Consider the following 24052-nt stretch of genomic DNA (forward strand, 5'->3'; position numbering starts at 1 on the left):
CAAAATACATAACAAAGTATGAAAATCGGCATTGTTGCTAACAGTGGCAGTGACGCAGCACTATGACCATTACAATGACCCTTGCATGGTTGCGATTGTTTACAACAGGGGTCACCAACCTTTTTGCAACAAAGGGCTACTTTTGGGTGCGGATTGAAGCGACGGGGTACCATTTACTCCCACCGTTTACCCGCGCCATGCGGAATTTCCGCTTTGATATTCATGTCACTGGGCAGGAATCGCATAGCGGTAAGACTTCTAAGAGAGTCTTTTAAATCAAAATATATCATTTCAACTAGCTAGCCACTAACACTTTTTAAGAAATCACGAATTACTTCGCACCATGTTTGTATAAATTATACAACAGCTGTCAGCTCAAATTTTAAAATCAATCATGTCACACTTTAGACTAGACATCGTGTTATCTGTTTTTATACCAGTCAGTGGGAGGCCTGGCATTGCATGCTATCAACTAGTGCGCTGTACTCTTGTATGTAACTGGACACTGCAACTCTGAGTGAGTGTTCCAGATGTGCAGTAATGAGGCGTGCTCTGAGTTTGTTTTTTGATGACGGTCGTGTCTGCAAAGGCTGATTCGCAATGATGGGTTGAACCAAACACGCTTGCAACCTTCATAGCTGCTGTGCATTCACCACTGTACATTTCCACGTCAACGAGACACCAAAAGTTTGCTGCAGCTTTGTGGGCTTAGAGGTTTAGGTGACTCTGCAGTGGTACAATTTCAATCTCTAACTGTTGAGCATCCAGACATGCCAGATTTCATTATACCTGACAGCAGCATCGATTACAGAAAGTTTAAAAAATGGTAGGCTACTATAAACTGCGTTGAGTGTAAGAGAGACAAGCTGTGTCAAGAGATGCAATAGGCTACGTAATGGGCATACTGCATCTGCTATTACTTCACCGCTATCTGCAACCGGATAGTAATGTTGTTTACTACTTTGGTATTGTCCTGGACGTCGAGCTACCATAACGGAACCCCCCACCATTTCAAGAAGACCGTGGATGGCATGCCGTCATATCGCTTGTATGGGCAATACGCCGTATTTTATGTCTTCGATATCTTGTTATTCTATTACATGTTGGTATATTACTAATTGTAATTTAGGATATTTGATATCATCATTTTAAGAGTTTATATATATATGAATTGTCATTTCTGAGTCACGTGTTATAGTGTGATTTAAACAAGAATAGCTAAATCACTCAATTTATATATTTAAAAGATCACTGGTAATAATCAGACGAATATTGGCAAATGCTGCTATTCGATCTATTTTTAGAACAGGCTCGCGGGCTACTCATCTGGTCCTCGCGGGCTACCTGGGGCCCGCGGGCACCAGTTTGGTGACCCCTGGTTTACAACAATGCAGATTTTCAGACTTTGAAGTGTATTTTGATTGGGTTCCGCTGCCCTGATCAGATTTTAATGTATATTTTCAAAATCAGTGCGACAGTAGCTTTCAAATAAGATCAAATTTTTTTAAATTTAAGCGCTCAGGTCATCAGCTATGGGATTAACAATTATGCTTCGTTCAGATTGTTGAGCAGTAATTTCCTCCGGGCAAGCAACCGTGACGACGGGTGTTGCGTATCTATCCGTAGGTTAGTTATCTATAGCCTGGAGTCGGTGCACTACATGAAATTCAAATGGATCCGGAGCTGGAGCCGGTATTTTGACACGTAGCACCGACTTCAATGTATTTCATAATGTGCTATGCTACTAGTACCATTAGCTAAAGGGGCGGGCAACTTCTCCGGTCGGCGGGCCTGATATGGAAAACGAAGTACTTGACGGGCTGGATTACAGAGTCGATACATCAATCGCGTATTTATCCAAGTACGCAAAGAATAAATCGTATTTATTGCGAACCTTAAGTTTAAAGCATTAGACCAATAACAGTATTTATTGAATTTATTCACGTAAACTAGCCTACTTCAATAGCTGCTGAGGTCAATCAGTGCGAACTCTGGTTGATGTCTGGTGAAAAAACCCTTAGTAACGACGGCACGTGAACATCAGTTATATTTATATTGGAACGCGGCCTTGTCTTTCTAATCTTTATGGTCGAAAATATTTGCTCGCAGATGTATGTAGACCCGAACAGAACAAGCAGTCTCATGACAGTCTTTCTCAGGTTGGCAAACTTGGATTCATTCTTTGACGCATAAAATAAGTCAATACTTTCAGATTAGAATTTCAGAACTTCATGTTCAGGACAGAAAGTTTCTGCGGGCCGCTCAAAATCCTGTGAACGCGGACGCTAACACGAGCCATATGACGTCACGTGAGGTCATATTGCTAATTACAACCCCAAAAATTCCTTGTTAGGGGTGGCCAACCTTTTCGGTCAAAAAAACTACATGAATTTTGCGTACCATTGCGCGGGCCACTTGAATGTTGATGACCAATTTTAGTAGTCCGATAGGAGCAAGCCGGATCAGGTAATCGTGAAAATAAGACTTACCTTACTACGCATCAAAGTCGATAACATTTATGTCATGGAAGTTTGCATCATGTCCGAGTCGGGCGAAGCGCGAAGATTTCACAAGTTCATAAATGAATTCGGCCAATACTATTGTTACTGGCATATATTTCGGGTTGTGTCTGTAAACCGCCGGACTCAGTTTGCAAGGAGAGGACTATTTGGCGCCTGAAAATATCATTGTAGAAAGTTTCGACCAACTTGCGTGTATCATTTTATGTCGACATTTCATCGCCGACGATCCTTCTGCAAGCGCACTATATATTGAAGTCACATGTTAGACGGCACATTCTCTCAAAATTGCGAATATAGTTATACCTAATTTCATAAATTTAGTGTAGTTTGGATTGGATATAGTGTCAATGTTAGGATCAAAAAATCGAGTGTCATCAAATCACGTAAATTGCGAAGAAAAATTTCAAGATAAATGAATATGTCACAAAAATTCAAGGTGGCTGACTCTGGCTACGTCTATGCGTGGGAATTGATATTTTAGTTATCAATATCCCCAAATTTCATGGTCAGCCAAACCAAATATTTGGCTGGACTTGCAAGTCCAGAATGAATTACCTTGGCAATTCATTTCATGATAATATAACTAATTTCGAAAATTACATCGCGGGCCACTCAAATGCGGGCCACATTTGTTCCGCGGGCCATGGGTTGGCCGCCCATGCATTGAGTAATATATTATTTACGGATGGTGTAAACCTCTGAAAGGTTCCGGATCGTGTGAACGCGAACCTCTTTGAAAGGTTCTGTGTGAACGCGAACGTGAACCTCATGACGTCACGTGACATCATATTTCTAATTCCAATCCTACATTTCAAGTGAAGTGATAGCATTTATTTATGTACGCGATACCTAGCGACGACTCGGGCCACATAATGCCACAATGCTGAAGTACACATTGACGTTTTAAACGTCGAAAATGTATCAATTGGGGCAATCAAATGATATACTAATCTCATAAAATCAGTATCTTCCGTCGCTTTGCCAACAATTCCGAGGAGGACTTATGGGAATATAAACTCACGCCTTAACGGTCTAGGCCAGACCGGACAATGTATTCAGAGTCTGAGCATTGTTACGCTGATATTGAGCTGAGTGTAAAACTGTTTTTTATACTTGATACCGATATTTCCCCATTAACAAGTTATACAGCAGTAGCCAACACTCCAATCTCACGGATTTTGTTTTTATGATACAATAAACATATGAAATCAATTTTGAGCCCGTACGCCTGTTAGATTTTGTTACATCAGAAAACGATATCAAGTTCATTCTTTGGTTGAGTAAGCATCCTTCACTGACTACCTACATGTAGTGTATTTCGCTTTTGATGGTGTGTGATTGCTGGTCAAGCTCACAGCAGAGAGTCTTCAATATTCGAGCAAACTTTTGTAACGAAGCAAGGAAAATTTTTGAGATTGTCAAGGTGCATGCTCGTTTAGTGTCGCTTTTTATGCTGCCAGCGCCATGCATATAGTGGCCCGACGTTGATACGTAATAAATTTCAACCAAAGACGTTATAATGAAGTGGAATTGTATTATCTAAAAAAGGTTCACAGTGCAGAATCTACCTAGGTTCGTTTGTGAACGTGAACCTGTAAATTTCGGAGGTTCACACACAGAACGCGAACGTGAACCTCACGTTCACCACATCCCTAATATTTTTGTACACGATACCTACCGTGCATCAGGTCACATTATGCCACAATACTGAAGTACATACTGACTTTTAAAACGTCGCCAAATCTATCATCCGGAACAATCAAATGCTATAATGAATTCATAAAATCAATATCTACCGTCGCTTTGCCAACAATATCGACGAGGCAAGGCTAGTGATGTCGTAGTCAGACTTTTGCTACATTGATATTGACCAGAGTAAAGCTCCGGATAATATACTTGCGCCGTATATTACCTAAAACGAGTTATATAGTAGCCAACACTCCAACCTGATGGATTTTTTATGATACAATGAGCGTATAAAATCAGAGTAGATGGCGTACGCCTGATAGATATTTTACATTAGACAACGATGAATTATTTATATCAATTTCGTTGATGTTGGTAACTGATTGGTTGAGTGAGCACAATTCGCTGTGTAACCAACATCTAGTATATTTGAAATTGTACGCTTCTCACCACTGAAAGTTTCGCCCAGCCCTAATTGCGGGCCACAGCAGAGAGTCGCTAAATGTTCACAAACGGAAAGCATAACATTTCGAGACAATTTCTAACAAAGCACATAATTTTTTTCATCAGCATGGTGCATGCTCGTTCAGGGCTGATGAGTGACTCTTCATGCCGTCAGCGCCATTCAGAGATTAGAGAATATAGTCCGAAGTTGAAATGGAAAGAATTGCGATCAAAGTTTATAATGACGTGGAAAATTATAATACATGAAAAAGGTTCACAGTGCATAACCTAACGAGGTTCGATTGCGAACACGGACCTCCAAATTTCAGAGATTCACACACCGAACGCGAACGTGAACCTCAAGTTCGCACCAACCCTACTAAATATATACTTTCCATGCGTGCCTAAGTTATACATTTGTATTTTGATCGTATCAGAAAAATCGTGCGATAACGTAGCTATACATGAAGCGACGATGAATTTAGATTTCCCGAGAATGCAGTATCGGTTATATGCCTCGAAGCTACACACCGTCACGATACATTTCAAGTCGCGGATCGATTTTCAGTTGCGAGTGCACTGCATATGTTCTTGTCTATGGCGGGAATGGACGTTTTAGCTCTGATTGAATTCAAGTATATAACTATTACTGGTTGGCACAGGCTCCATAAGAAGCGTTGATCTCGTACAACAGGCTGATTGACTATAACATATCAATTCCCAGTTTATTGTTATAGAAAAAAAAGTAGTTAAAAGACATTTTAAAGGGGGCATAAACAATTATGCCCTGATGGCTTGAACGTTACGGAAGCATTAAGGTGCTACACGGTAGTCTAATGTCAAATAAATGTCAAGGTGGGTGGTCAATTTCACGGATGTTGATGTTGTCTGAAAGACACCACGCAGACCTAATCGAGTTAATACTAATTGCGTGACCAGCTTATAATCGAAACAAAAGTTTCGGCCTTGCGAACACTGAACTGGTGATATTATTACAATACCACACAGTCCTGATTTTCGTACAAAATGGTGTGGAGATGTCGCTACACTGGTACAGGTGCGCACAATCGCACATGTACCTCGCACCATGTCCGAGTGTCCGGCAGATTTATGAATTATTCGCTGCAGAACTAGATTCTACTTTAAACACAATATTTCAATGCCGGCAGAAAATATGAGTTCGGAGTAGCCTCTTCAGTATAAAATAGTGTTATTGTTACCAAGGAGCAATTAGACGAGGAAGTGTGTAAATTACTCCGAATGTGCAACACTGTTCAAACATATATGATGTAGCTATTTTAGTATCCAAACGAGGTTCATATAATCATCAGTGAGTGCGTCCCAATAATTCAGAAGCATCGAATGAGCTACCTAAACGTAGCACACGGTAAATTATAATGTGCGTGTATTGAAGGATTTATGACTTGGAGCGCCTTCCTACGTGAGTTCAGAAATGTGATGATACAAAATATGATAACGCTACATCCAAAATGCATTTGACTACGAGATTCATGAATTAGCAACGTGATGAATGATGCGTAAAGCTTACCAGATTCACCGCGGTTCTTACACAGTTAATATTTCCTTTATTCACAGTTTAAATTGGAAAATATACACACAATCCGGTAAGCAACCTGCCTCATGAGGAAAATGACCGGATTGAAGTAATCTTTTTAGATTTCAGTAATAGAGTGAAATTGTTCTTCATGTCCATTGTGCAATGTATGACGAGGTTAGATTACAGAACTTCGGTAATTGCTGGTTATGGTTCTAGAGACAGGGGTGATTGAAAATGAAAAATCGAAATTACAAAGGTTGTGCCGTGATCTTTGTGTCCAAGTGTAAATTAGTCAAGTGGTGCATTCAAGGCATTCCGTGCCCCGCAGTAAAAGTGATCTTTTGAATCATGTAGAATCAAACATTTCCCGAAATCGTTTGGAGATATGCCTAGGTATGTTAATTTGGGCATATGACAAATGCTTAAAAATATTTATAGTTGACTTTTTCTGATTTCATTTTGGAAAATTTTGGCATCGCCATACGGTCATACTTCTACATTCGTTTATCTTATCAAACGGAATTCACAAAACGCGCGGTAAAAATCATTAGCAGTCGCACAGATCACATTACTACTTATGATAACAATTCAAAAGGGTTACTGACACGTTTGGATCGCAGCCTTCATAAACGACCAATAGTTAGAAATCATGAGTGGTTGAATGTTCAATGCTCCACTCGGCTAAGAAAAAAGTATAGAAAATGGTACGTAGATAGATGAAGGCTACTTCATAGTGACTGAGCCTTATTTCATCATGTATATCCATTGATGACTCCATGTCCCTATTGGACAACGCGACACAATCTATCATTGATAGAACAGAACCATGTAGACATTTTTAATAGCAAGTTAAAAACGAATTGACCGAAGGGTTCACGGTCCTCAATTTCAAAATTTTGCTTGACACACATGTTTTGTCGCGTTTTGAATAATCCTTCGAATACTTGTTGGTTATAATCAAAAACTTCTTGAAATCTGTTTCTTGAACAAGCCATTTGGGATGCAAAACTTAAAAATACCTCGAAACAATAACTATTGTTAATTTATTCGCTGGAAGTTTGTTTACTGAATCTCATCAATTGCGAACGTCAGTAATACGGTGAATCAAATTCGAAATATATAGGAACTATTTTGTCTGTATATTATACGCTAGGATCCCGAAATACCAAAAGTAATCATGCTTGGATACGCCTCATAAGTTTTTTGCTTACAGCCGCTGTAGTGCCAATGACTACCGGTACAACGTTTATTTTACATCGCCACATTGTCATTAATATATCATCATTATGTCTTTAATATTAATATTTTACCTGTTATTTATTTTGGAAGATTAAACAGAGTGGCATCCATCACCGTTAGTTCTTGTGCTCAGCACGATTCTACCACACAGCTGCTACTAAGCAGTTATTAAGACACGACATTGTGCTACCCTGTCGAACTGTTCCGTCGATTATTTTACGTCACACCATACAAAACACAGAATACTTGCAACAGAGATGACGAGGATGATCGTCAATCACGGCCTCAGCGACATTCAAAGAAAACTTCTCGGCGTTGGGGTAAGAAATTCGTACTTTTTATTCATACGACTAGCCATGAGCGATGACCACGTTTAAGAAACGAATGACTTGTTGCTATATGTGGTATTTATAGTCTGTGTCGACTACAATGGTAATTTACGCCAAGCAAACCGATATTGTTTTATTTTGATTCAGAATCTGATGACTTGTAGCACGACTTGAGTTACGTTTAAAACAACAATCAATGTAAAACAAACGTTTAAAACATGACCCTTGCTCAAACATGTTTTTATTGTTTATTTGCCTTGTTTATTTTTAGTAATGAGGTCACGAATTTTTATTTGGGACCTCACAGTAGTTTGACATTGACAATTGAAAATACAGGGTAAATATGGCTACTTTGTCGAAAAAGGCCTCCGACCTCAGTCTTAAACGGACCAAAATATCTTTAACATATGGTCTCCATTGTAATGCAGCATTTTTACGGTAGGCTGCAATGTTCCCTCTAAGCTGCGCAAGTGCGTAAATGCGCAGTGCTGACACGGTCTCTGCGCACGGAATATCTAAGTTGCGCACAAAACATCCGATATGATGACCTTTTTAAGTCGTTATGCACTGTTGTGCAAGTGTCTGCGCAGTGAGTTGGTGAGTGTGCGCAGACTCGTCAAAAATTAGAGGGGACATTGGTCGGCTGTTATTAGCATCAGAACACATTTTCCGTACCAATGATCCATAACTACGTCCTATAACTGTGGAAGCGACGACGATTTCAACCATTCAATATCGTATATTCGTCGATTATATCGGATGCGATCGATGCGATCGGATGCGATTCCATGCGAATCGTCCGTAGGCACATACTACGTGTTTTTCGAAAATATTTGCACAATATTGGCATAATTTATTATACAGCGTTTGAAAAGAAAAACAGTTTTAAGGTCTTTCTTAAATACTGTTTAAAACATGTTTTATAAAAAGTGTTTCAAAATCACAATTTGTTTTAAATGCAACCCTAAGCACGACCCACTTTTAGGCTTTTTAAAACACCGCTGATGGAGATAAGATCGCGCAAGCTATAGCTTGTCTTAAAAGCCTTGAAGTGGGCCGTGGGGCATGACAAATAATATCGATATAACGAATCAATCGGCGTAATATTAGCACAGCTTCGTTTGCCCATATTAGTGTATGAGATACAACAAGCTCGTGAACACCGATGTTTTTGATACCATCTCCAGGCCTGCTGTTAATGATGACTAAGCAAATAAACTGTTCACCAGCAGCTTTCCACAGCAGACTACAGCAGAGGACGTCAACGACGGCCAGATATTGTTCTGTTGGCCTTTCGATGGAAGATTACGAAATGACCCCATTGAAGCAAACATTTGCAAAATTCCAAATATCACTTTATTTTCATCAGATGGTCTATTTCGGTTCCGCCATTTACAACGTGTTCTACTGCATATTCTACATTGTTATGACCAAGATCGCGGGATCTAGAGACTTGAATTACCTATCAACGATCTACATTTTTGCTGCTCTTATAGTAAGTAACTGTAGTACTGCAGAAATATAGATGGGATAGATGTGAAGGCAAGTGAATACTGATGCACACCGACTTTGCAACATGACTACGACAGCGAATTTCCCGATCAAGTCGCGATCTCGATAGTGGAAGTTGTGCCCTGGCACTCTGTTTCGTAGCGTATCAGTACTCAACTGGGGACTAGGGTAAGGATTTGTTCTACTGAAATCGTGAGAAAGTTGCAGTTAAAGTGGTATTTATGCATAAGTTGCAAAACACCAACAAAACAGTTGATCAGCAATGCACGCACGATAAAACGAGTGTCCTAACTGCCAAGTGTCAACTAGCATTCTCCCCTTATTCAATCAGTCTCGGAAACATTATTGCGGAACAATCCCTCGTCCGTGCTCAGCACTGCTCACTCACGCGCGAGAAATAAAAAGGCGAGTGGAGAGAGTAACCATAGTGTTCAAGGAACACACGATTTACCAGAACATTGTGAAGTAACAGTTCCCGTACTATATACTATTACTGCGCCGCTAAAAGCTGACTTGAACATTTTAATCAGGCTAGCATTCAAAGTTCAAAATACTACCAGGAAGTGAAAATGACTAGCGGGCCGCACAAAAATCTCATAAGGGCCGCAGGTTGTACATCAATGTTATCGGTTCTTTACTTGCAAAATAACGACACACTTCAACTAATTAAGCCACCCCAACAAAGCTTGACCTCGAAAGACCAGATAAAACCTGTTTCCGTTTCTGCGGGCTTGACCAAAAGCCAGGTCGTAAGACTTGTTTGTTCGTTTGTCTGATATTTTTCGGTCTAGGCTATGGAGTCGATAAATTTTACCACCGACTCCAACTTCGACTCCGACTCTACGCATTTTCAATATAACGACTCCAACTCCGATCCCAACAGTATCACCGATTTACTTCGAATATTATATGCCACAGTGATGGTCAAATGACTATCATATATATATAAACATATGTAAACATATGATTAACGATGGCATGCAAATTGTTTAATTGTGGCACAGTTCGAATTATTCTGCAATTAACATGGAAGAATGCATTTCTAAATATCCTTCCTTTTTTAATAATTTATAAGATTTTATAACATGGACTCTCTAATACCCTACTATGCATGAATCAGTCAAACATGACTTATATCCAATCCTGTGTAATTAAAATGTACATAGGACAATCGAAGTGTAGCTCTTGTGTATAAGTCAGCCATTAATAAAGAAATGTAACTTACTAATTTTCTCACTACACACTATTACGAGCTCACACACTGTCACTACTAATACACATTGATCAGAAACGAAATTTAGGAGGTAGTGAAATAGCATATGTCTAGTCTACATCCACTTATATAGTCGAGTATTCAAGGACTATAGGATTTGCAGTCTTTCTTAGTCATTTGTTCGACTCAAGCAGTTTGTTTTTGTGGTATTCATGGTTTTGTCGACTACTATGGTCATTTACACCAGGCCAATATCTCCTTATTTTCCGTAACTGCCGACTTATAGCACGCCCCACCTCTAGGCTTTTTGTAAGACACCGCTTACGCGGACTCAAGCAGTTGAGCTACAGTACAAATATTCTTATTTTTGTCAAGTGAGAAGCAGGGTTTGGTTATATTTACATCAAATTTACAATTTTACACCACCAGACGATGTATTTACTCTGTCAATGGATGATGGTATAATTCCAAAAATTACATCCATTTGTGACTTCGTCGCGAATATGCATACTGCGTTTTTCTTCATCTATGCAACTAAATTGCAATTTGCAAATAATGTCTAATTTCAGCAATATCGTTACTAATAACAATGATTGATGGGGCATAAAAATTCTATTCTAGTTATTATTAGTAACTTAAAGTACCTCTGAACGCAACTGTTTTCATCATAAAGAAGTTGGAGTCAAAGTGAGGGTCATTTTCCCAAACTCCGACCCCGACTTCAGTCAATATATTTTCCACGAATCCGAATCCAACTCCAGTCACTATAGTTTTATTGATTTTGACTCCTATTCTGACTCCAAGGCGTGCTACATATTTTGAGACTCCGACTCCATTAAACGGAAAGATAGTCAAACTCCGACTCCGACTCCACAGCCCTGGTCATTGCACACCATGCTGACATTCTTTTTTTTTTTATTCCGTATTTACCGACTTATAGCACGGCCCATTTCTAGGCTTTTATAAGACACCGCACGCGCGGATCAGATGGCGAGGATGAGCCTAGATAAACCTCCAACACTTGGGTAGGAATTGGTGTTGCAGCTGTGGATCATACCACTACGCTATCGCAACGCCCAGGTCATCTTTGTTTGTTTGTTTGTTTGTGGTATTGATGGTGTTTGTCGACTTCTATGGTCATTTACACCAGGCCAATTTTCGTCATTTTTATTCCGTAGCTGCCAACTTGTAGCACGGCGGTCCGCTTCTAGGCTTTTATAAGACACCGCTTACACGGAGTATATGGTGAGGAGGAGCCTAGATAAACCTCCAACTCTTGGGTAGGAATTCTGGAGTCGACCTCGGTCGGACACGAACCCGCAACCCATTGGTGTCGCAGCTGTGTACCATACCACTATGCTATCTCGCCACACTCTGGTCATACTTCCATCCCTATTTAGTTCGGGCACTGTCGTGGTTGGCTAAGGTTTTTGATCTTCGCAGATAACATTGAGTTGCCACTAATAAACCCATCACATAGCTGATTGTTTTGCAAATCAAAGAGAGTAGGACCGTACTAGAAATAGTTTTATGGCATGTATTTACACCGCTCTTTAACCATTTGCGGAATACTTGATAAAAATTGGCAGTAAAAACTGCATGAAAAGTAGAAAAAGATGCAACAAGATTCACCATAAAATTCCTACAGCGATCTTAAAACATCATGGAATACTACTTAAATTATAAGTATTTAGAAAGTTGTCAGAAGCTGTAAAAAAAGTCGCAAAAGTTGCGAAAACTTGACCTACTGATGACACTAAAATATCTTGCTAGATGTTATTGAAATATACTAGTATACATACCGATGGCGGTCAAATAAGTCAACGTTGCTACTCAAGTACAAGTAACGCTGGACATTCCTACTCAATTACAAGTAGAAGTAGCAATTTCCAAGACATGTCAAAACTACTTCAAGTACAAGTATAAAAAGTAAAGGGCTTAGAGTGGAAAGTATATACTCAGGTAGATATTGTTTCAAATTGTAGATTTCGTCATGGGTTCGCATACTTTTTGTAGTTGATTGGAGGTGGCCGCTTTGAAAATTGTAGGATGTATCTTTGCGATATCACTAAGGACTCTAAAATTCGGCAGAATTATCGATGATATCAATTCAGATACTGTGATACAGGAGTGATTTCAGGCCAATTTTGTGGCAATTTCAATGACCACATCATATTAAATATACGCTGTCTGATGTCTATTTAACAGGTCTTTACCGTTAACAAAACCGACGAGATGCTTTATGTATACAACGACGAATATTTCCAAAGTTTATTCAAAACCACCAAGAAATAAAAAAAAAGTGTTTTGGTGATCATTTCAATGAATTTATATTTCTTTATTGTCAGTATCTCATGCTCGGCAGCGTGGCGATTTCGACTACGAGAAAAGTACCATCTATTACACCGGTAGGTGATAAATATAGGGAGATATAGCATGTTTTCAAGTTAGTTGGTTAGATGGGTGCACTCCGGCTTTATTCCATTTTTCCCTACCCCTTTTCATTCGTCCTTTCGCGGATTCTCTCTGTTTTGTTGTTGTTGTTGTTTTGTTGTAAACACACCATATAATGACAGTGGCGTAAGGAACGCGGAGCCAAGATAAACGCCTGATGCCCTGACACCTCAAACCGTGCTACTGCTGAGGGGAGAACCGCGGTCTCTTGTTTCGAGCGTCAATTCTTTTATCGTTCACTATAAGTAAAAGACTAATTACAAAGCAAACATTACATTGGAGAAAGCTTCATCATCGGGTCACAATCATTTTGGAATGCTATTCCGGATTCTCAGGGTTGCAATAACTCGATAGCCATGACTCGAGTTTTAATTTTCTTAAAATGGAAAATGACTAGGCTCGACTTGAGTCAATCTTGGTATTTAATCGACTAGTACTCGATTCATTTCGCTCGACTCGACCATTCTTTATGACTTGATTCAATTCTCGTGTATCAGGGCCGATACTTGAACAATAGGCCCAGAATCCGTCTTTCTTCATCTGCTGCAATAAACATGTTAAGAGTGGGAAACGCGAGTATATGAATATGAGGCATTCGATATCGCCCAAAAGTCAGACAGAAGAGAGCTCAACCCGACTTAAACTCGAACAGTCAACACTATGACTTGGACTAGGACTCGAGTGTCAACACTATGAATCGTATACTCGACCCGTTGCTCCGTAACTCGGTCTCCGACTTGACTGGTGACCCGGGACCTGACGTGGGTTGATTAAAACAGGGCGGATCCTCAACTGCTCTTCGGGCTCCAGTTGGTCGGTGGAATACATTCATTTTTGGAACGACTGCTATAGCAGCAAGTGTGTGTCACCTGTCTCTATAATATGGAACTGGTGCCCACATACAGTTTCCAAAGTTTGTTCGGTAGTTCGAAGAGAACGTATGTAAATCGCTTATAATTTGTTCATTTCCTTGATGATTTTACGTCATTAAGTATTGCTTGCACGGATTCATGCCTCAGCTCAATAGCTTATCAACATTTATTATACTTCAGATACGGATCGACTGCCGCCTTTCGATATTTTCGCTTAAAATTATCATAGCATTCATCGTCGTTACTTGCTTGGACCTAAAAGGAATGAGTGCCGGATCTTGGGATGGGGGATTAATATATTATCGTGATCTGCTGGTAATTTGCCCGAAGGTAAGCTCCTTGTCTATTCGATAAGTAAAAAGCGTGCCTGTGTGCTTTCCTGAGTAGCCGACATTTTCTCTTTTCAAAGACATGCTCCCTAAGGGAATCTTCCAAATAGGCTCCATCTCAAATGCGACATTGCCACACTTTGAATATTACCCGAGGGCAACCGTAACAAATGACTCAAGAATGGCTGACAAAAACATGTACAAGTCCTACTAAACTTGACGTAGAACTCCCTTGAAGACAGCATGAAGACTTGATTACTTAACTTGACAAAATACAAAATTGTGTAAATGACCGAAATTTCGCGTTTTTGTCAGTGTTGGAATGTGAATAAGATGCCATGAGAGTTTAGGACGGAGGATGGGTTGATTTTTATTCGCTTCTAATACCGGGGATGTTCAATATACTATCAATCAGTGCTAGATGCCCCTGGTTTTACTGTTTGTTCAATGAATATTTTGCTTTATTATTGCCTTGTCAGAAAAAGCCTACAACAGTGAGATATTAATATGCAATTGAAGTTCGACCCGATGCACTTGCATTCACGAACAAGTCTTATCCTGGTACGAGACGACCGTGATTGCAAAAAGGCGCAAATCGCAGCATGATAATATCATGGACACAAAATCCATGATACCACAGTGCTTCTAAACTGCCGGTATCGGTCCATGGACCGTGGCAACATGAAATATATTATATATTTATATCTCAATTCCAAGATGCATGAAGTTGAACGCAATTCTATTGATCAGATTAATGAAACATTGCATTATCAATTTATTTAGAAAATTGAAGCTTACGTTTTCGCATGGTGCCGTAATATAGAGTTTGTGACCTGCTTTTGACTTAGCTTGCGACATAATGCTGCAAGTGATGTACGAAATTGTTTAAAGGTAGCTTACAACTCGTTTAGGAACAGTTATGTATGACAGGTATAAGGTCACATTTCAACAAAGTTAGTTAAATTTAGAAAATGCCATTCAGCGAATGGAAGCTAGGTAACAGCAAACTCGCATTTCTTAAAAAAAAACTAACAATCAAACTCAAATTAGTGGCTTTTCACAGCACTTCGTCTTTCAAAAACCTTCAATAGCACCACGCATAACACGTCTAGCATCGAAAAGCACGCATTAGTTGAAGTGTCCAGTATTTAGCATTTAGTTGCACACATTTGTCGTAATTGTTATTTGGGGTACTGTTGATTTATTAAAGGTCCCCCGGTGCGCAGCATTTATCTTGATGTTTAACCGGTCCGCAACGTCAGAAAGGTTGAGTCCATAAATGTCCATAAATGTCCTCATTCAAGGTCAACAGATTCTAGTGAATGAATACTCGTCTACACACCACTCAAGTGCGAGACCACAATAGCCCATATGACACATCCATTGGCCTATCGATACATGCCATCTCATTTTGATTACTTGCCCTTTCTATGCTATATTTCTACTTTTCATTAAGTGGTCATGTCTCTTAGTTGTAGACATATTGTTTTATTAATCTTGCATGCCACGATGGGTATAATATTGAAAGATTTTTCCACTTTGAGTAGCATTTAAAATTAAAATAAATTTAAAATAAATATGTTTAAAACATGTATATATTTTTTTTTCGTTTTTGTTAGTCATGACATCACGATTCTTTAGTTGTGACGTCACAGTTTATTGACATTGACTATTGAATATATAGGGTAAATATGGCTCCTTTGACGAAAAAGGCTTATGATCCCTGTCATAAACGGACCAATATATCTTTAGCCAGTACTATACATCGTTATGCGGCATTTTTACGGTCGGCGGTCATCATAATCAGAACATCCATTCCGTACCAACGAGCCATATCTGCGTGCTATTACTGTAGAAACGACGACAAATTCGAGGGTTCTAACCATTCCATTATGTACACGTGGACTGTATTGGGTGCAAATCGTAAGTAGGCTCATACTACAAGTTTTGTCGAAAGTATTTACACAGTTATGGCATGATTATACAACTTTTGGAAAAAACATACTTTATTTTGTGAAAAGATGTTTTTTAAGAGACAGTTCAAAACATGCTTTAAACAAAGTATTTCAAATGCAACCCTAATTCCCTTCCAATTCGCTTCGACTACTAAGTCATGATGATGATGGTGAAAATCCACCAGAACCATCGATCGTTACAAACTCATAGTAAGGGAGATGTGGTACCGATGAGTCAAAAATTGCAAAATTATCTCTGGCCCTCAAATCTTCAGCCGATAATAGCAGATCTTTTGCTGTCTCAAGCCTCAACACTTCGATACAAGCTCTACCTATCGCGGACATTTACATGAATATCCGCCTTTTCAAAAAATATTTATAAACGTTTAAAATTTGTTGCTCGAACGTGTCATCGGTACCCACCCGGTGGGTCCAAAGGCAAACGATCATGGGACCTATGAGACATACGCTAAAACAGTGGTTCTCAACCTTTTTGGCTTCGCGGACCCCTTTTGACCATCACGCGCCCTCGCGGACCCCCTCAAGTTTTAGTTCAATTTTAGCTCTATTAAGGCGCAACCTTCATTTTGTCTTGTGCAAATATGAACTGTTGGCTTGTGATGAACAGCAAAATCTTAATTTCTTAAAAATGACATCATACTATTTATGTAGAAAGTTTGTTGCTGTATTTCTTGAAGTACGTGGTCGAGTCTTGAAAATCCGCGTCTTCGTTTTGATATGAACGAGGAGTTCCCAAAACCATTTCCGCAAAGATAGATGGAGGCTAATGCAGTATTAACGCATAACGCTTCCGACGATACTTTTGGTGTGATCGCAACATTTATGGCACCAAAATGAAGAGACATATATTTTATGAACATATCACGTCCAGCATCTAGCGCAGAGACGGGCAACATACGGACCGCGGGCCGAATCCGCATTTTGATCGGCAAGCAGAGAGTTTCTACCGTCAAAGTGAAATCCTAATTTAATATTATAGACAAATTTTATGCGCCAAAGAATGGAACCAAGTTTTCAGTCCTGAGAAAGACTGTCATGAAACGACTTGTTCTGTGCGGGTTTACATCTATACTTACGAGAAAACATTTTCGACCATGAACAATTGAACATTAGCAAGACAAGGGTGCATACCGATATAACTGGTGATATAAATTTCAGGGTTGGAGCGTAATGCTTTCATAGCAACGAAACACTCCTTGTTCATCAAAAAATCAGCTTTGTCGATAGGGCATCCGCAACAAGAATGCGCCAAATATGATAGCCGAGCTTTAAGAGCAGGTATATCATCGTCCGATTTATGACGAGAGTCAGCCGAAAATATTCGGGTTCATTTCAATATGAATATACGATTCAATTGTGTATTGAAGTTCTGTACCTCCAAGAAGCTGTTCAAATAGTGGTTATGTATATTACAGGATAAGACGGATTTCGGGGCGAGGTTTCAATCCCTGTATTGAGACAAATTAGGGAAATACTTCAGAAATTTTTATTTCAAACGTCTGTTCACTAATTTGATGAGACTGACAACTTCAAATCGAGAAGACATTACGAAGTCACCCTGATTGACGTTACTATCTCCATATTTTTATTTTTTCAACAAACCCCAACAAAACGTCTCTAAACAGCAATATGTTTGTATCAGCAGGTTATTGGAAAATTGGCAATGAAAATGAATGTCCACACTGCGATAGTTCATGTCAGACGATTATTATGATGATATGAGTCATGAGGTTTAAGCAGTTGTGGTGCGAAATTGCCTCATGCTTTCTCAAATTAAAAAATAAAATAAAAATTACGTTATCAACCATTTTAAAAATTTAGTGGTCTCGCGGACCCCCTGAAATTGCTTCGCGGACCCCCGGTTGAGAACCACTGCGCTAAAAACTCAAATTTGTAACTTGTTTTGTTGCATACTAAGATAAGCTACAGCAAGCCAATGAAGAATGTTTCGTCGCGACCTTCAAGAATAAAATAGATTATATCAACTCAAATGTTGGCATAATATCATGTTTTGATTCACGCCTAAACTTACAAAATTAATGGCACATACATATTACCCGCAATTCAACATTTTGACTTTCAAATACCCCGTAATAGCGATAAAACACCACAGTTAACTATGATTTACAGCCTATATATATGTGGGCGAGTTTCTGTTGTTAAGTGATTATAGTTCGTCCATCTATTTTGCTTGATTTTGCTATGGTGCCATAGGTCCCCCACCCCATAAATATTGTAATTGACTTGAAAATAGTCCACTCTAGGATGGTATATATTCACAAAATATGTGCTATTATATACCCTGATACAAGCCCGTATACTTCACATCAAAATTATGGCGGGTTTGTTAGTCTGAAAGGAGATATAGAAAAATGCAAATGTTGATCCTAATTTACTTTACATCCCCTAAAACGTAAATCATTCGTCACAGACCCCATAACTCACGCAGGTCGAATTGTTTTGCATGTGAAGAAAGATTCTGTCAGCATGTAATTCTAGACAAATTCACGGAGTGTAATCATGGAATTATCATGGAGAATTTTTCAAGTATTTTCGGTCCCAGTGATCCATCGGTACCACATCTCCCCTATATAAGTGCATGTGCGGGTGCTAAAATGATTCATTTGTAATAAACTGAAATCGATTTTTAGGAAGTTTTCGTCGCTGCAACGTCCCTGATGTTGTTTTTCCACATCTCGGTCGCTTATGTTTACCTCCTGCAGCGGGGTCTGGAATCGAAGCTGATGAGTTCACAACGCCAACAACATGTAAGGAAACATTATGGGTAGTTCTTTCACAGTTCAGTGACATTCTCTATATTGTGATACCGTGGACAATAAATTCAAATAGTTATCATTCTACGAGCTAATATCTGCATCAGGGTGGAAAACTCATTTAATAAGTGAAATTATATTTACCGCTGGTAAAATATTACTATCGGTGTGAATTCGTCGTTACTAGAAAACATCTACTCTCGCTAATTGTCTAGAGAATCATTAAGATTGATTCTCGACTCTGATTCGAGTACGAACATCGTTATACCTTGCCCAAATAATCACAGGCTTACATCACAGATTCTGTCAGTATGAGTATGATAAACTACAAATCGTAACCTTAGAAATAAAGGCTACACTTATATAGGTCAGACATTTTACTTCTATGTTGTTTCCAGGTATAAAGAAATCTACAGAGGCTACGAGACTAATTCTTGTTTATCGTGTATAGACCATATTTGCTCGGATTCGATTACTCAATAATGTTAACATTCTTCTTGTACACAGGTGAACCACTTTTATCGCAGGCCTGTGAGGAGTGTACCAGTATTAGTACGCAGAAGTAAGTCTTAACTTTCAAGGAATTGTGACAAATCATAATTGTTGTTGTTCTTCTTTTTGAAGAAATGTTCTCCCTTCGCCCAAATGTCCTACTTTTTGACAATTTGCCTGCCTTTTTAGCCTAAAATGCCCAAAAAGACCGCGGAAGACGTAGAATATTGTCCTAAAAGATATACGCGAGAGTAAAATCTAAGAAATTACCTGTTTTTAGTCAACACCAGAGAGGTATCGTGAAAAATGTGAGTGAACCGGGAGTCAAAATCTGCTGTTTTCAATTTCGGTAAACTAAGTTTTATGATTTGGAGAAAGTGCCCTACTTTCCCGTTTCCAAAACATGGCAACCATATATTGTGCGAGCCCCTGAAAGGTTCTTTTCGTGTGAACGCGAACCTTGTTGTAGGGTTCTGTGTGAACTCGTTCGTGAACACGAACCTATTACGTCACATTGTTAATTCCAACCCTACATTTCCATAAAGTAATATATTAATGTACATGATAACTAACCACGATTCGGGCCACATTATGCCACAATATTGAAGTACATGACTTTTTAAACGTCACCAAATATACCAACTGGAACAATCAAGTGCTATGATAATTCCACATAATCAATATCTTCTGTCGCTTTGCCAACAATTTCGTCGAGGACTTGGCTGGGCCGAACAGATGCATCTGAAAGAGTGAAACACCGGTTTCCATACTTGCGCCAGATTTCATCTCGATACAAGTTTTACCTATAGGCCTACGTCAAGGTTATACATCGTAATCGGACGGATTTGGTTTTTATGATACGATAGGAATATCAAATCAAGATAGATCCCATACGCCTGATAGGTTTTTTGCATTTGACATCGGTGCATTCTTTATATCAACTTCGTTCAACTTCCCACATGAAGTGTATTTAGTTCTTGCTATTGTGTGATTGCGGACAAAGCTCACAGCAGAGAGTCACGAAACGGAACGCCAAACTTTCTAGCAATTTTTTTTTAATTGGCAATGTTACACATCGATGTTCATAAATGACTAAATTTGAACATTTTATTCATCCAACATCATCGATTTGCATCATTATTGATCAAAGATACATCGCGAAAGGAGAGGTGAGGCACGGGTGAGGCACGGGCGGGTCGTGCCTCACCTGCAACTATGCAATTCATCATAAATAGCTCGGAATTCTTAATAACTGGTATCAATGAAATGGTATGGTCACACTGATTCCGAAAATATAAATATTAACAGTGTCAGGGCACCAGAACCCCCATAAATCGCCAAGGAAGGTGGCCTTCGCCTTTATTACAGAAAATGCTATCATAGAGAAACAATGGCCAGGTGAGGCACAAACGAATCTGCTTCATGCACTATTCGCTAACAATTGGACAATCGAAACGCAGTGAAACGCGCTATCGATTTCGGAATCCAACAGTCTTGTAGGAATTATATAAGCAGCGACGGCCGATGCGTAATTCGCAGCCAATACATTCCCTTACTTATGTAGCTGTTATGTATTTTGCATCCATAGCTACGTTAAATTGTGGTATATAATAGCTACTTGCATAGGCTGCATTGTCGTTGTTTGTGTCCTTTATGCTGTGTTCGACTGCAACTACAATCCCTTTAACCCCTAATTGTGGTATGTGATTGTGATAGCCATATACTTACAAAGCCTGAGTTGTTGTTTGTGGTCAGTGGTGCCACTCTTAAACACTAGATCTAGTTTATTTTGACTTGACCTAGTGCATGTTCTTTTGAAATTCGGCAAATCTGGTGTTTTTTTACTGATAAAAAAATTGTATCTGAGGATGCTTTTTTGCTGTTCTTCGAATAATTTATACAGGAAGACCTACTTGAAGAGATAGTTACTATTATTTGTCTAAATTTGCCCATTTAGCACAATAGCGACCAGTCCTACATGTATTATAGAATGTGGAATTGCATCGGCTATCAGTGTGCAAAGAAAATGCTCTCTATACCCGCTGCTGTTGTTATTCACATTTCAGGTCTCTTTATCAGGTGCTTTACGTGCCTGCGTGCGTGTTGTGTGTGTGTGTGGGGGGGCGTGCCTCACCAGCCATGAACCTCACCGCACGTCACTGCTAATACTTAATATCCCAATAGTTTGACACTATAGACTTTGCTACCCATCTGCGTTGGGGTTACCAATCCAATTTATATGAAAGTCCCATAAAAAAGTCGCTATCTTACGGCAGTTGGAACAAGAAAAAATGTCTGCTTTTCCGAACTAGATTAGAATTAGAATCATGGCTACACGATATTGTCTACAAATTAGATAAGAATTAAAATTACTGAATTAGAGAAAACTTTTAAATTGAACCCAGTTCAGTTCATATCAAATCAAAGTTAATTTTCCTGTGCATGAGAATGAAGATTGTCTTTACAGTAAACTTGGTTCTCCTCTACATCATTTTCGGCAAAATAAAAATTTAGGTTAGAATTAAAATTACGGCATTGAAAAATTCTGCAAGTTAGATTAGAACTGGAATTAGAGCAATGAAACATTTTGCCAATCACATTAGAATTAGATTACCGGCGTGTCCCATTAATTAGTCTAATAATTAGACAACTAGTATTATCAATTTGTCCGAGTCTGGTCTGCGCGAGCTATCATCGGCAGATTAAATCGATACAAGGAGGTTCACGTTCGCGCTCGATGTGTGAACCTCAGAAATTTGGAGGTTCGCGTTCGCAAACAAACTTTGGTAGGTTCTTCACTGTCAAACTTTTCATTTATTTCAATTTTCCACGCCATTGTGACATCAATTCTTTCCTATTCAAATTTGGACCACCCACTGCATGGCGCTGGCAGCATGAAAAAAACTCAACACTAATCGTACATATGCATCACCAAAAATTTATTTGCTTGTTAGAAAATATTTCTGAAAATATTCAGCTTTCCGTTTGCGAACATTTCACCACTTGACCCACAATTACACAACATTAAGAACGTTATTTACTAAATCTAGTCAGCGAAATTGATATAAATTATAATGTAAAAAGTCTAATGTGTAATGTAAACAGTATAGCATACGTGTACGGAATCTATCTTGATTTGATAAATTTATTGTATCACAATAAAAACCAAATCCATCCGATTGAGGTATTACTACTTTGTAACTTGTTTTAAGGTAATATCTGTAGCAAACATAGAAACCAGTTTTTCACTCTGATCAGTATCAGCAATAGTCTGACGCCATACATTGTCATACAATTTTTGACAAAGTGACGTAAGATATTGATTTCATCTGATAGCATTGATGGTTCCAGTTGATACATTTGGTGATGCCAAAAAAGTCAGTCTGTACTTCAGCATTGTGACATATTATGGCCTGAGTCGTCGCTATCGTTTACATTATCATATATTACTTTACGGAAATGTGTCTTACAATTAGCAATATGGCGTCACGTGTAGGGTTGGGACTTCGGGATCAAATTTGAAATCCCGGGATCGGGATTTTCCCGGGATTCTCGCTTCTCAATCCCGGGATTTCCCGGGATTGGAAAAGTATTAAAATACACATACAAGCTACACAATAGGGCTGTTCAAAAATAACCTTTTTTCCTGAATCTTGCTGGGTACGTTATAAAATCGTTAAGTTGCCTTAAAAAACGACGCACAGCAAATTTGAATTCATTCAAACCAATATTCGCGGGTTTCGTAGAGTTTGAAAATTTTGAATTTGCCCAAAAACGCAAAATTTTTTTTTTCAAATTTTTCTGCCAACCCCATGCAATTGTTGGGCTGTCTTCAAAAACTATGCAAAACAAATTTGACTCAATTGCAAGCCGTAGAAGCAGAGTTATTTCAGTTTTTATTCGATAAATCTGGGATTATCCTTGATCGGTGTATAACCCAAGAATTATCATCGAAAGAGGTTTATAGTTAGCGATACAGCGCCTTCTTGCGTGTATAATAACTCTATATTCGTTCATCGGTTCAATATCAATGACCACTCCATCAGTATTTCAGACAGCTAGCAAAATGCTATGACTTTATCATGCTTCATACTTCGAAAAAGCAACTTGACTTGAATTGTGACTTGACTCGTGACTTGACTTGGCTTAACTTGACTCGACTTGACTCGAGTCACCTCCAAAAATCGAGTTGACTTGACTCAAGTCACCTTTGAAAATCGATTGACTTGACTTGACTCGAGTCGAAATGTGAAATGACGCGTGGCTCGAAGGTATTGACTTGATCCCAACACCGTTATACACCATATACTAGACGACAATTGCATCATATCAACGTAAAAACTCTTGCGCCAAAAGATCGCAGCCATCGGACATATGACACGTGAGAGCGATTCGGGTGTTTGGAGTGGTTTTACGTTGTCAAATCCGAACAAAGAAATTTCCAAGTAAATATTGGCGAAACTTGAAATTTCAAAATGCTGACGCTGTGACGCAGGCTGCAGAAAATGTTCTCGCGGGCCGCATGTTTGAGACCACTGTTTTAGACAATCAGCCGAGTTTGTGACACTGCATTATTACCAAAATAAGAGATACGGCGCTACGTAATCCTTGGTAGATGCTGTTTACAAATCCCGGGATTTCATCGGGATTGA

General features: G+C 39.0%; 1 protein-coding gene across 4 annotated transcripts in view; it reads left to right on the top strand.

The window, feature by feature from the left end:
* Positions 1–4479: 4479 nt before the first annotated feature.
* LOC145440786 (uncharacterized) overlaps positions 4480–24052 on the top strand; it is a 213180-nt gene continuing 193607 nt past the window's right edge. Inside the window, exons 1-6 of one of the 4 annotated variants that reach the window (XM_080318531.1) lie at positions 5109–7769; positions 9148–9273; positions 12852–12911; positions 14010–14159; positions 18786–18902; positions 19416–19470. In XM_080318531.1, the coding sequence (XP_080174657.1) occupies positions 7707–7769; positions 9148–9273; positions 12852–12911; positions 14010–14159; positions 18786–18902; positions 19416–19470 (571 nt within the window). In that variant the 5' untranslated portion in view covers positions 5109–7706. Of the gene's footprint in view, positions 7770–9147; positions 9274–12851; positions 12912–14009; positions 14160–18785; positions 18903–19415; positions 19471–24052 lie in introns of all 4 variants that reach the window. The other 3 variants (XM_080318533.1, XM_080318532.1, XM_080318534.1) reach the window with 3 other exon arrangements.

This window comes from Botryllus schlosseri, chromosome 6 (assembly GCF_051294905.1).
Source record: "Botryllus schlosseri isolate E-star chromosome 6, Bs_hap1, whole genome shotgun sequence".
In the NCBI taxonomy this organism is placed as follows: Eukaryota; Metazoa; Chordata; class Ascidiacea; order Stolidobranchia; family Styelidae; genus Botryllus; species Botryllus schlosseri.